This window comes from Piliocolobus tephrosceles, chromosome 11, assembly GCF_002776525.5.
Source record: "Piliocolobus tephrosceles isolate RC106 chromosome 11, ASM277652v3, whole genome shotgun sequence".
In the NCBI taxonomy this organism is placed as follows: domain Eukaryota; kingdom Metazoa; phylum Chordata; class Mammalia; order Primates; family Cercopithecidae; genus Piliocolobus; species Piliocolobus tephrosceles.
The window spans coordinates 21579989-21595068 of record NC_045444.1 but is presented as its reverse complement, the minus strand read 5'-3'; the positions used below and the strand labels follow the sequence as shown (position 1 = coordinate 21595068).

General features: G+C 37.2%; 1 protein-coding gene across 1 annotated transcript in view; it reads right to left on the bottom strand.

Moving 5' to 3' along the window:
• Positions 1-15080, bottom strand: part of THSD7B (thrombospondin type 1 domain containing 7B) — a 779270-nt gene that overhangs the window by 52262 nt on the left and 711928 nt on the right. Inside the window, exons 17-19 of the mRNA XM_026449366.1 lie at positions 8192-8333; positions 5666-5781; positions 3442-3559 (exon numbers count right to left, since the gene is read on the bottom strand). Of these exons, the coding sequence (XP_026305151.1) occupies positions 3442-3559; positions 5666-5781; positions 8192-8333 (376 nt within the window). The remainder of the gene's footprint in view (positions 1-3441; positions 3560-5665; positions 5782-8191; positions 8334-15080) is intronic.

The window sequence follows — 15080 nt, the reverse complement described above, 5'->3', positions numbered from 1 at the left end:
TTGTTTTTGTCAGCTTTGTCAAAGATCAGATGGCTGCAGATGTGTGGTATTATTTCTGAGGGCTCTGTTCTGTTCCATTGGTCTATATCTCTGTTTTGGTACCAGTGCCATGCTGTTTTGGTTACTGTAGCCTTGTAATATAGTTCGAACTCAGGTAGCATAATGCCTCCAGCTTTGTTCTTTTGGCTTAGGATTGTCTTGGCAATGTGGGCTCTTTTTTGGTTACATATGAACTTTAAAGTAGTTTTTTTCCAATTCTGTGAAGAAAGTCATTGGTAGCTTGATGGGGATGGCATTGAATCTATAAATTACCTTGGGCAGTATGGCCATTTTCACAATATTGATTCTTCCTATCCATGAGCATGGAATGCTCTTCCATTTGTTTGTGTCCTCTTTTATTTCATTGAGCAGTGGTTTGTAGTTCTCCTTGAAGAGGTCCTTCACATCCCTTGTAAGTTGGATTCCTAGGTATTTTACTCTCTTTGAAGCAATTGTGAATGGGAGTTCATTCATGATTTGGCTCTCTGTTTGCCTGTTATTGCTGTATAGGAATGCTTATGGTTTTTGCACATTGATTTTGTATCCTGAGACTTTGCTGAAGTTGCTTATCAGCTTAAGGAGATTTGGGGCTTAGGCGATGGGGTTTTCTAAATACACAATCATGTCATCTGCAAACAGGGACAATGTGATTTCCACTTTTCCTAATTGAATACCCTTTATTTCTTTCTCCTGCCTGATTGCCCTGGCCAGAACTTCCAACACTATGTTGAATAAGAGAGGTGAGAGAGGGCATCCCTGTCTTATGCCCATTTTCAAAGGGAGTGCTTCCAGTTTTTGCCCATTCAGTATGATATTGGCTGTTTGTCATAAATAGCTGTTATTATTTTGAGATATGTCCCATCTATACCTAGTTTATTGAGAGGTTTTAGCATGAAGGGCTGTTGAATTTTGTCTAAGGCCTTTTCTGCATCTATTGAGATAATCATGTGGTTTTTGCCTTTGGTTCTGTTTATATGCTGGATTATGTTTATTGATTTGCATACATTGAACCAATCTTGCATCCCAGGGATGAAGCCAACTTGATTGTGGTGGGTAAGCTTTTTGATGTGCTGCTGGATTCGGTTTGCCAGTATTTTATTGAGGATTTTTGCATCGATATTCATCAGGGATATTGGTCTAAAATTCTCTTTTTTTGTTGTGTCTCTGCCAGGCTTTGGTATCAGGATGATGTTGGCCTCATAAAATGAGTTAGGGAGGATTCCCTCTTTTTCTATTGATTGGAATAGTTTCAGAAGGAATGGTACCAGCTCCTCCTTGTACCTCTGATAGAATTGACTGTGAATGCATCTGGTCCTGGACTTTTCTTGGTTGGTAGGCTATTAATTATTGCCTCAATTTCCAAGCCTGTTATTGGTCTATTCAGGGATTCAACTTCTTCCTGGTTTAGTCTTGGGAGGGTGTATGTGTCCAGGAATTTACCCATTTCTTCTAGATTTTCTAGTTTATTTGTGTAGAGGTGCTTATAGTATTCTCTGATGGTAGTTTGTATTTTTGTGAGATTGGTGGTGGTATCCTCTTTATCATTTTTTATTGCATCAATTTGATTCTTCTCTCTTTTCTTCTTTATTAGTCGTGCTAGCGCTCTATCAATTTTGTCGATGTTTTCAAAAAAGCAGCTCCTGGATTCATTGGTTTTTTGAAGGGCTTTTTGTGTCCCTATCTCCTTCAGTTCTGCTCTGATCTTAGATATTTCTTGCTTTCTGCTAGCTTTTCTATTTTGGAATACGAATGTTCACAAATGTCTATACCACCATTGTACTTTGGAAGTAAATAACTTTTTTTTTGTAGACTCAAAGCTGGAAGAACTTACCTTCAGTCTCAGATGAGACTCTGGATTTTGGGCTTCTAAGTTGGTACTGAAACAAGTTAAGACTTTTAGGATTATTGAATGGAATGGCAGTATTTTGCATGTGAGAGGAACATGAGTTTTTAGATTCACCGGTGGATTGCTATGGTTTGAATTTGGTTTGTTCCCATCAAAACTCAGATCAAAATTTGATCCCCTTTGTGGTGGTCTTAGACAATGAGGTCTATGGGGTGGTGTGTGGGTCATAAGTGCAGATCCCCCCTGAATGGATTAATGTCCTCCCTGGGTGTGAGTGAGTTCTCATTCATTGAATAGATTCATTCCTGCAACACAGGGTTATTTCTCTCTTGCTTCCTCAGTTTCTATCTCTTGCTTCCTCTTTCATGATGTGATCTCTTTACAAACACCTTCTCTCCTCTGCTTTCTGCCATTAGTTGACACAGCCTGAGGCTTTTGCCAGATGCAGCTGCCCGATCTTGAACCTTCTAGTCACAGGAATCATAAGCCAAATAAAGCTATTTTCTTCATAAATTAACATGCCTCAGGTATTCTATTATAGCAGCACAAAATGTAACAAGATGTACTAACAGTGTACCAGGATTTCTCCCTAGGTCCTTACTCCAAATTTTTGACATGTACCTTGTGATATATTGCAACTCTACTTTAGGACCAGAGTTCTATCCTAAGCCAGCTCTGTTTCTCCCGTGGACCCATGTCTTGATCCCTACTTCACCCTAATGACTGGAATGCCATCTCCGTTTCCACTTACCTGCCTCACTACTGAGTATCAATTGCCTTCTGCATTCCTTGCCATGGTGCATTACTTATCCACTGGGATTCTGGGATTGTGTAGTAATGATTTCTGTTTCTTCCCCAAAGATTTATACTCCCTTTCGTTTATAATATTATTGCTGAGATGTGGCTGACAACTCAGAAAGTACATTTCCTTCCCTGCCAGCTTCCAATGAGTTGGAAATGTAGAGCAATTTTGTCTAATATATACGTAAGAAATGTATGCTGCTTCCAACCCAGTTCATAAAATCTCCACAGTGCCAAGTGATATCACCATCCAGAGTAACTTGGTCCTGTTAAAGTGGCAGAACCTCTGTGAACTTGCGTCCCTGATTTACATTTTGAAGCATAAGGCCCTCTATTTATATGGGTGAAAAGCAAGTCTCTAGTCTATTATGTTCAGCCTAGGATGTGCTTTGGGGGTTTACAGCTTTACTTAATAATACAACTTTAGTTAAATAATACATACTACTTTTTCCAAAAACCACTGAGGCCAACATGTTTTTTTCAATTTGTTGAGCTTATGACCTTCTGAATAAACACTGCCCCACAGGTTCCTCAGCCTCTCTGGAGTCTGCCACTGTTATCTGGTCCATTCTGCAACCTCTGCCTCACTCTCCTAGACTGATATGAGGCCAGACTCTGGTTTTCTTCCCCTGTGGGCCAGTTTCATGTTGACTTCAGCTGGGTCCCATACCCTATGCCATTTATCAAGCTATAGCATACTGAAAGATATTTAGAAACCCTATACTAGTTAGCGGGAAACATGGGGAAACCAATACCTCCATGGCCACAGGTCTGTGAACACTCTGTCCAAGCCGTCCACCCTGAGAGCTGACAGTTGACGACGCATTCCACCAAGCAGGGAATGCTCATTCTCTGGGGCTTCTCCAAATTACGCTGCAAATGGAAATGAAACACAACTTTATTGGAGGAATCACTCTTTAGTCAAATCACTGTCCTTTCGCGGGAAAGACTCTCCTTTATTCTGTGATACTAACCTTTCCATATTTCAGTGTGGAAATATATCCCTTCTTATATAAACTGGTGACAATCATAGAAAATGATTGCCCTTCAATTACCAAAACTTGTCAGCCCAAATTTCTTTTTATAAAATTCTAAACTCCATTAGGCTGCCAGGAAAGCAGAGGTGTCTCGCTACATAGAGATCTGTCCTGTTGTTCAATCAGCAAGGAACCAGAAAGACACTTCAACACCAAATTCAGGCCCTTTGTGCTTCTGAATAGGCCAAAAGTACATAGAGGGCCAACACAGAAAGCCAGCTAGGCTAGAAAATAAATAATATGGGGATAAAAATACAATCAGAAACCCATCTGAAGTGCATAAAAAAGCCTGGGCTAAAAATACAATAATGGTCATAACTATGGATCAAATTGATGATGCAGTTTATTTTTTTTTCTTGTCCTCTCTGAAACCAGCATCTTGTGAAATGGTACAAATTTTCTAATGGCCAAGGTAGCAGAGGTCTTAGTGAAAGAATAAAACACCTGAGAAACACAGAAAGAACAATAAAAAATTCTACTCTAGGAATAACACACTATTTGTGTGCTTACTTAGGAAAACTTGGACATTCAACATGTGTTATATGTTAGCAATACCCTCACCAAGCTAAAATTAATGATTACAGTACAATGACTTGCCAAGTGGGTGAAATGGATATTATCGTAATGAGACCTATAATCTGTCTGAGATATATGGATATTCTAGTCATGTTAATAATTTGAGATTTTTAAAAACTGATATTTTTTACATATTTATTGGGCATATGGTATCTGGAAATCACAGAAACTGACTTTCTGTTAATGAATAGTTTATATATTCTTGTATCAAAAGAAAATACTCATTACATACACTAAATAATCAATGCTCACCTATTGGGAGTTGTAGATTAATGATTTTTTTTTCCCCTGAAACAAACAACTTCTTTAGAGGCTGATTAAATAAAATAAATGTTAAAATAAATCATGGTATACAGCACTCTGCCCTGTATCAGTCAGTTTCAGAATTTGACCAAATGGAAATCCATTTCAGATGTTCTGTTCTTAGGATTGGTGACGTAGTCTGCAACTGCTCCGTTGGTTTAAAGAGCTTGAGCGTGTTGTGACAATACTTAACAGAGCGAAGTCAGGATAGGTGACAGAGGTTTGCTTTGTTTTAATTCCCACTGATGTATTCCACCTCTCTTAAGAGAAATGCCACCAATTTTGATTTTGCCAGTTTGTTAAAGAAGTTTCCGGGGAAATGTGAGTTAACTGGCCCCCTTTTTCCAATTTATTGAAAGATTCTTTCAAGTAATTCTTGAAGTGTGATAGTATCTTTACTTCTATTAAACTGCCCTCACAGTGTTTTTCATTTACATGTTGGCAAGAAAATGCCAAGTTCTTTGGAAAAGTTCTGACTATAGCTTTTGTCTGAACTCCATATAGTTTGGAACAGAGGAAAAAAAGGAGGGCAATAAAATTACAAACATTCAGAACCCATTAATTTGAAACTTGGTAGGGATGCATTTTAATATAGGTCGCAAAGAAAAATCTTTGCTTTTATCCAAATATTATCTGCTTAAGCAAACTGACATGATTCTGTAATGGCAAGTGTCCATGTTCATCTTCTATGCAAGGGACAGTATTATCACATATGCAAATGAATCACCTGTCCAATACAAAAGAATCATATTTAAATATCAAAGTCGCCCCAAGGTCAACAATTTGGCAAACAAGTACAGTTAAATAACATTTTACAAGTAATAAAAACATATATTTTTAATGAACCCATTTCTCCACTACAAAAATGACCTTTCCCAGTCATTTTGACTAAATTCAAAACTAGTGACCTATAACCGTACTATACTGGCACCCTTTACTCTAACTGAACCTAAGCTGAGATGAGAAGAAATTAGTCCGTTATCTATATTGGACCTCATAGAACTGCAGACCAATATTAAGAAAAACAAGCCTTGGATGTGAGATACGAATATAAACACATTACCTGCTCACATTGGTCCATGCTGACTGGCTTGCCATCACTGCGCACACAGCTTAGTAGGCGGGTCCTGACGCCTTGACCACAGGGTGCATTTTCACTCAGCTGGCATGTGCTCCACTCTACAGGCATAGGATCACCCACACTGAGTTTCAAAATTATGGCCATGTGAGCAAAATACAACAGCTCTTTGACTATCTGCATTGGTGGAGGATAGTCCACACATAATCCTAAAATCATTTCCAGGTAGCTTTGGGAAGCATCGTGCAATGCCTTTATTGCAAAACAAACAAAAACCAAATACACAAAGAAAAGTGAGTTACCTGCTTAAATTTGCTTTCCAGAGATAAAGAACCAAATGGTTTGTTAGAAACCATCTCATGGTTGGCTGAAGTAGCAGAGGAAATATACTAACCAGGATGGTGAAGAAAAACCACTTTAGAATCAACTATTTGCTTGGGATAATTGAGAGAAAAAACAACCCAGAAATGATGCCAATTGTTATGGTCCAGATGCTTGTGTCCCCCTGCAAAATTCATATATTTAAATTGCAACCCTCTAGGTGATGGTATTTTGAGGGAGAACCTTTGGGAGATAATTAGAACATGGGAGCTGAGCTCTCATGAATGAAATTAGTGCCTTTATAAAGGAGGCCTAAGGGAGCTTGTTTGCCCCTTCCATCCTGGGAGGGTGTAGCTAGAAGGCACTATCTAGAGATAAAGGCCCTCCTCACCAGATGCTGAATCTAGTAGCACCTTGATTTTGGACTTCCAGCCTCCAGAACTATATGAAATACATTTATGTGTTTTATAAGCTACATAGTCTATAGCAATTTGTTATAGTATCCAGGACAGATTAAGACACCAATCTTTTATGTAAACTTGAAAATGTTTTCAACACTAAATCCAACCATTTAAACCATTTAGTGCATTTGATACAGAATAGTCAAAAGAGATGCTCCAGGAAAGAAAGAGGGAAAGGCACATAAAACTGCATGGACTGTTACAGAAACTATATTTTTTTTCAAATTATTCTGTCGTGAGAAAAAGTTTTACAGATTTGGCTAGTCATATTACAAACTAGATGGTGAAGAATTAGAATAAATTATCCCATAGTTAATTTGATTTTTTTTTTTTTTTTTTTTTTTTTTTTTTTTTTTTTTTTTGAGACTGAGTCTCTCTCTGTCGCCCAGGCTGGAGTGCAGTGGAGCAATCTCGGCTCACTGCAAGCTCCGCCTCCCTAGTTCACGCCATTCTTCTGCCTCAGCCTCCAGAGTCGCTGGGACTACGGGCGCCCACCACCACACCTGGCTAATTTTTTCTATTTTTAGTAGACACGGGGTTTCACCGTGTTAGTCAGAATGGTCTCAATCTCCTGGCCTCGTGATCCACCCGCCTCGACCTCCCAAAGTGCTGGGATTACAGGCGTGAGCCACCGTACCCGGCCGTTAATTTGATTTTTAAACAACTGTTATTTTTGGTGTCAGTAGAAAGGAAGACCCTTGATCATACAAAACTCATTAAGGAAATTTTCCATATTTGGTAGATGATCTAATAGTTTAATAGGAACCCATGTATAGTAAAATCAGTCTTTCAAAGATATGCTCTTCCAATAAAGCAAGTTATATTGTATTTCTGAAACAGTACTGTAAAAACCAGAGATCTTTTCTCTAAAGAAAAAGGACAAATACACCAGCTCATCTTCACCCATGAAGACAATCAGACAGCCCCACAGAAGTCACTACGAGGTTTTCCACAAGAGGAATCTCAGCAGTCAATGTGGCTGTGGTGAGGATTTTTTTTTTTTTTTCTTTCAGAAAAGGCAATTACTTTGCCTCTGCAGGCATGTGGTGGTTTGGTTGTCAGTATTGAATTCAATGCTGTGACTTAATATGGTTCCACATTTTGCAGCATTTTGGAATGTCTGCTGCTGCAGGGAATGGCAAGGAGCAGATCAATGTAACCATAACAGTCCTCTGGTTTTAGACACTGAGCATTGTGGTGCCTGGAAAAATGCTGAGCAGTGGCTGAACAGCTAGACTTGATGTAATTCCCAGTGCCTTGAAAACATCCCTGACCAGCCAGTCCTAGCATTCTTTCTTATTCAGACCCATACAGAAAGTACATCACAAGCTCAGTTTTCTGAAATAATAAAAAGCACGAAAGAGCCAAATTCTATGACAGTATGATTACATTTTCTCTCAATGGTAAATTATTCTCTGCTACTTATTTTTGTTGTTTCAGTTTATCGTGGCTTAAATCAACACTTTTCTGAAATGTTGCCAAATCTTTCTAAGCTTCTCTTACTACAGAGATTTTATGTCGCCTTGCTGATTCGACATGCCAAGAGTGGGCATTTCTTTCTGTGAGGGGATACTAGAAACATCAAGTCCTCAGCCTTTTATGCAAGACCACATAAACCACATACACATTCTACTCTCCATTCTTAATCTTGAGAATGAAAACACACACACAAATTCTCTCATTAGTCAATGTTCAGGGAAAACGACAAGGTCATAGATTTCAACTGTACCTGTTAGATTGTACTGGAACTGGAAGCAATTTTCATTAAGGAGGCAAGGCTGCACCTGTGAGTCTTCGGCACAAGTCCTTGAGCTCAGTGATGGTCTTAGCAGGTGGCGAGTTCTTCTCTGCATTGTGTGGGGATCGCATGACTATTAAAATCAGAGTAGGAAAAGTTAACTGTGGGCAATTTATTTGATAAATTATATAAGATATACACATATAAGTAGGCATATATATAACAATATAGGCAACAGATTATCTGGAGGGTTAAAACTATTAAAATCAGAGCAGGAAAAGTTAACTGTGGGCAACTTATTTGATAAATTATATAAGATATACATATATAAGTAGGTACATATATAACAATATAGACAATAGATTATCTGGAGGGTTAAACATATCACTTAGAAAATGAAATCATTATGTGATATATTAAAAACTGTTTTTTTCCACCTGACAACTCTTTTGTTTTTCCTGTGTTACCTTGAAGGCTACATTTCTTTTTTTTTTTTTTTTTTTTTTCTGAGACAGAGTCTCGCTCTGTCGCCCAGGCTGGAGTACAGTGGCCGGATCTCAGCTCACTGCAAGCTCCGCCTCCCAGGTTCCCGCCATTCTCCTGCCTCAGCCTCCCGAGTAGCTGGGACTACAGGCTCCCGCCACCTCACCCGGCTTTTTGTGTGTGTGTGTGTGTATTTTTTAGTAGAGACGGGGTTTCACCGTGTTAGCCAGGATGGTCTCGACTCCTGACCTCGTGATCCGCCTGTCTCGGCCTCCCAAAGTGCTGGGATTACAGGCTTGAGCCACCGCGCCCGGCCGAAGGCTACATTTCTATCTCCCATATATAATTAAGCACACGGAGACTATTTCTATCATTTAAACTCATACTGTACTCTCGAATGGTCTGCAACAGTGTAAGAGATCTATATATTTTGAATGCTTAAATGCTTTAAGAAAAAAAAGGAAGACACTGCCCTGTGACCTCAGATAGTCTAGTCTAATAAAAATAATCTCACAGAAAATTTTCATGAGAAAATCATTTTTTAAACATTAGAACACAGAGATATAGAAAGGGAATTATAAAATCAATATTGCCAATACACTAGAACCTTCTTATTTGGGGATGCCTTTGGTCCACAGAGCATGGACAACTGCATGCTGTTGCCCTTCTGGCAAAATTAACGTGAAAATGTGAACACCAAAGATATCCTACAAATATCATGATACCTGTGGCTCCACGTGTCCTCCTCAGCTCCTATAACACTCTTGACCCAGCTCCTGTAATAGCCTCAGCTCCTATAATACTCTTGACCCAGGTCAACTGGCCTGCCAGATTTCATCTAGCTGGTCTACCCATAGTGGGGCTTCAAGCTCCTCCTACTCAAACAATCTTCTTTCCACTGTCCTCCAAATCCTATTCACCGTTTTCAGAACACTAATCAAGCCTTACTCTTCTCACAGTCTTTTATCTCTTTTATCTAACAATGCCAGGTTCTTTTCTTCCTTTTTGAGCAAACTTCCACCCATGCTTAGGATATTCTGTATACAACTGCTTCTAAACACATACATACATGTATCCTCGTGTGCTACCTTTCTTTACATTGCCATTCTGTTTCTTCATTGCCCTGCCTCTTACTTTCTTTACAAATTCTTTTAGGGCATGTTGAATCATGGCTTCTACTTCTCATGTCACTCCTTGAAAGTCTTGATATCAATTATATGTCGCAGTTTTTCAACAAATACTATTAAACATGTTGACAACGTGCAATCCCAGACCCCCAAATCTAATAAGGCCCATAGATTCTTAAGTCATGGGAGAAATAAAAGTCTCTGGATTAAGATCATCAAATCACCATTTCTATAGGTGGGACATTTTATTTGTTTTTTATTCCTATTCCCCTTTCAGATATAGTAATAAAGAACAAAACCTATAAACTGAGTCTTGGCTATGAATAAAAATTATTATGTTGGATTGCACTAAAATATGCAAAAAGCATGCCACAATTTTTTCTTTTAATTGTAAAAGTTTGGACCATTGATACACATTCACCATCCATGTGATTTTGTATTTGGATCTGTCAGTACTTACAAAGTAATTTTATACTTAATTGAATCAAATTGTCTCTAGATAATCAAGAAAAGCCCATGAAACCAAGCAATTATTCTTAATTATCTGCACATGAATTCCATGCTAAATGCTTACCAATAATTTATTACTATTTTACCAATTAATTTGAATGCTGCTTCTCATGTGGTAGAATAATAACAAATGATTTGTCAATAAAATAAAATGAAAGTATCTTGGTAGATGCTCCTGATTAGTGCTCTCCTGCATTTTTATTTTATAAAGTAATCAATGTCTGAAACAAGTGATTACAGGTAAAGGCTTAGGTACCTGCTTAGTCTAAGCTATCAAGTAAAAGAGAAAATAAAGCATACACACATTAATCAAATTACTACGTAACCTTGAACAATTCGCTTCTATACTCTAAACCTTAGTTCCTCATCTAAACCTAGATGAGACAGAAGAATGGGGATGGGATGAAACTTGATGAGATTTAAAAATTTTCTTCCTCGGATCTCACAGTCCATATGTGTCTAAGTCTGATGGGTGTAGTTCTAAAATATCTTCTTGAGGCTCATCCACATTTCATACCATACAGTTTTGGATAATTACATATTACTATAAAGAAAACCAATGCTGCATCTTACTCCCCTGCTAAGTTTCTTCCCATAGAAACAGGCAAAGAGGATTGTATGGGTTCACGAACATGATTCAGCCTCGTCTCAGGCAGTATTTTCACACTTCATCTTATAAAAATTCTCCTAGTGCTGCTAACAAGTGATAGACTACTGTTTCTCCTTATTTCTTTCTAATAGCTAGTTATAGAAAGTTTAATGTTAGTGTTTTTATCCTTATGTCTTTCTCTCTATTAGCTGTTTATAGAAAGTCCATAAAATAATGAATTATCCACAAGAGAGATGGAGGAGGGTGAGGATAAGTAAAAAAGAGAAGAGAAAGGATGTTTATATCTATCTGGATGATTTCTTTATTAGATCAAGACTCTTCAAATACAATTCTGGATCTTCTCTTCTCTAGAGTAATTATATAAAGACATATTGTCAATTTCCTGAATATAGAAGTGGGAAAATGATGTGTGAATAACTAATCAAAAGTCAACTTTGGACCAGTTTTATTTTTAAAAAATCAAGATTATATAGCTAATGTTTATTTGCTAGGGAAGATGATCCAGTTAGAACCTGTTAGTGTCTAGTACAGAAACCCCTTCATGAGACTAGTTTTTCTAACTTACCACTTTTGTAAAGCAGCATTTACCTTAAAGTTCTGTCTTCCCTTATGACGTTATGCCTTCACACATTTTGTTATCTCTAGAAGCAAAGCCTTTTGCCTGACTTAAATACTTGTATTCATATCCCTCCAGATGAAATCAGATGTCCTTTCTGTGAGCCTCAGTTGACTTGCTTGGACCCATAATACATGGAATTGCCTCATCTAGTAAACATTTCTGTTACATGTATTTATGTTTGTGCACTCCTTCCTATTGGCAATTTGAGAGCCAAAGTCTTAATTTTCTTAGACATTCTGTGCCATGTACTGTGTCTGGGATAGAGCATACAAATAATAAATGTTTGTTATGTGTAATAATTTGGTTCTTCAAGGGGAATTTGGTTCTTCAACTGTAGTTTTGTAAGCTGCCATTAGCGGAGAAATGGCCAACCCTGGATTATGGTCATATTATCTGAATGTAAGAGTTTCCCATAGCTATGTATATCTGATGAAAAGAATATAATGTTTTCTCTTTTCTCATAACATTTCCTATAAAATCTAGCTGGCATTTTCTAGAAAAATAGAATCCATCAGGAAATTAATACAAAATATACATAACTGAGTTTTAATTTACTCATATAAAAGATGTCAGATAATTTAGATAAGACATTTTAAACACATCTAAACAAGGAGGTATAACTTGATATTTTTCTCATTATCACTGAACTAGTAATAATCAGAGTTTAATAAAACCTGTGATAAATCCAATTATTTGTGAATTTAAATCACTCTGCAAATTTATTGTCTGGGGATAAGCGTGACTCCAAGGCCTGGCCTTGTAAGCTTCCGTCAGATACAGAAACCCAATGCCTTAATTCTGTTACAGGGTCTAACTGATAATTCTGAGATGGTCTCTCCCTTGGATAGCCTATTAGTCCTACTGTCAGTAGCTTTGCTGTTTCTCTCTCTGTCTTTTCCTGAGGCCAAAATGGATCTATACTTCAAGAACCTTAGTTTTCTTATTTGGAAAAATAGTGTAAAACGTTCACAAAAATACCTTTGCAGAGCTTTCAGAAGAATTTTTTAATGAAATTAAACCCTGGTTCTCCAAAGCTGACAAGGAATGAGAAAATACATAGAAAAGTCTGGATCTGAAGAATCGTTACTCATGCTTCACAGGTTTAACACAGTTCTCAGAGATTCTTAGGCGATGGTCACAGAAGTAGAGACAAGATCTTTTCACATCACAATGCAACAAGGAGAGCCAAACCAAGAACACACAGACCATATGCTCAGTATAAAGTGACAAGCCATCACCACAAATTCCAAACCACAAGCAGGTGGGACCGACAGTGGAAGCCCTGGACCTGTGTGATATCAGCATCTGAGAGAAGAGAGCAGGAGGTAAAAATGGGGCAATCTGATGACCCAAGGCAACCAAAATGGGGAACTAAAGCTGAGACCTGGAGAAATTTTCACACTTCAAGAGCAGCTGAATATAAGGGGTTTATGGAGAGGTCTTGGAAGCTGACACAGTCTGGATCCACTGAACTGCCAACATTAACAAGCCAGAGCTCCCTTCCAGAACAATCTCCTCCTCTCCCCCCACCCCTCTACTAAACAAAAACAGGTGGGAAGAATTTCCCAACTGAGTGAAACAAGCAAAATAGCAGTGAGGAAAAAGAAAGGACCAGGAAGCAAGGTGAGGAAGGAAATGGGAAACATTAAATCTCACAAAGTAACCTGTTTTCTTTTTGACTGTGTGTGTGTGTGTGTGTGTGTGTGTGTGTGTGTGAGAGAGAGAGAGAGAGAGAGAGAGAGAGAGAGAGAGTTGGAGCCTTGGAGCCACGAAATCAAATGAGAAGAAAACAATCCTCAACCATACTCCCTTTTAAAAGTTCACAGAAACGAATTTCACAGAAAAGTAAACAAAGAAAGAGATAAAATTTAAATTCCATGAAAGAATATTCTAAGGAAAAAGAATAAAGGGCAGATTAACATCCCCACAGATTAGGCAGTGCAGCAGAAAGAAATGCACACAAAACATATAAAAACTACTGTATCCAAAGGGGTTAAAAGTCACTTAAGAAATGACCCAAGATATAAAAGAACAGAAAAAGATTAGAAAAAATTCAAAAATTAGGTGACAGAACCCAATAAATAATTAGAACTTTAAAAATCATTTTTAGAAATAAAAATGAAACAAGAAGAAATACAAGAATAAAAATACAACAAATAATGCTTAAAGAGAAAGTAAAGATGTAAAGAAAACAATTACAAAACACATTCAAAAAGAGATATAAAATAATTTGAAAAAAACTGACAAATAGAGAAGTAAGGAAAAGTAGATACCACATGCATGTAATAAAATTTCATGAAAATGAAAACCAAGGCAAGAGCACAGAACTTAATGAAAAGAAGATTCAGAAAACTTTCCAATAAAAATAAAGAAAAAAATTTCTAACTACTTATTGGAAAGGCACATCAGAATCACCAATACTGAGACATATCCTAGTATAATTATTAAGCTTTATAGAACAGAAAAAAAAATTCTTTGAGTATTGGTTTATAAAGAAAATAAAATATTGTCAGACTTTTTTACAGGAAAATTTTATTCAAGAAGAAAATGTAGAAATATAATAAATATGCACAAAGAAAAAAAAACAACACATGATCCAAGGATTGTATGTCCAGCATAGCTCACTTTCAAGTATAACGACCAAAGATAAATGGACACAAGACCTGAATAGACATTTCTCAAAAGAAGACATACAAATGGCCAACAGGTAAAAGAAAAAAATGTTCAATGTCACTAATTATCAGGGAAATGCACATCAAAACCAAAATAAGGTATCACCTCATTTCAATTAAAGTGGTTATTATCAAAAAGACAAAAAAAAAAAAATGTTAGGCATGGATGGAGAAACAGAGGGACTTACACTCTTTTGGTCGGAATGTAAATTAGTCCAGCCACTATGGAAAACAGCAGGAAGTTTCCTCAAAAAATAAAAAATAAAATTCCATATAATCCAGCATTCCCACTACTGTGTAGTAGTGGGAAATGAAATAAAAGAAAATGAAATCAGTTATGTTGAAGAGACATCTGCAGTTCCATGTTTATGGAAGCATTATTCATAACGGGTAATATATGGAGTGAACCTAAGTGTCCATCAGTGGACGAATGAAGAAAATGTGACATACACAATGGAATACTATTCAGCCACAATCAAATGACATCCTGTTTTTTTTTTTTTTTTTTTTTTGCAGCAAATATGGCATGATTTTACTCATCAGTGGATTCTAAAAAGTTTGATGTCATAGAAGTAGAGAGTAGAATTGTGGCTGCCAGAAGCTGGGGAAGGTAGAGGAGAGAGTGAAATCAGGAGAGATTGGTTAACGAATAGAAAGCTACACTTAGATAAGAGGAATAAGTTCTGGTGTTCCAGTACACAGTAGGGTGATTATGCTTAACAATATTACATTGCATTTTTAAAAACAGCCAAAAGAGAGGATTCTGAATGTTCTCATCATAAAGAAATAATTAATGCATGAAGTGATGTATATGCTAAATACCCTGATGTAATCATTACACAATGTATACATCTATCAA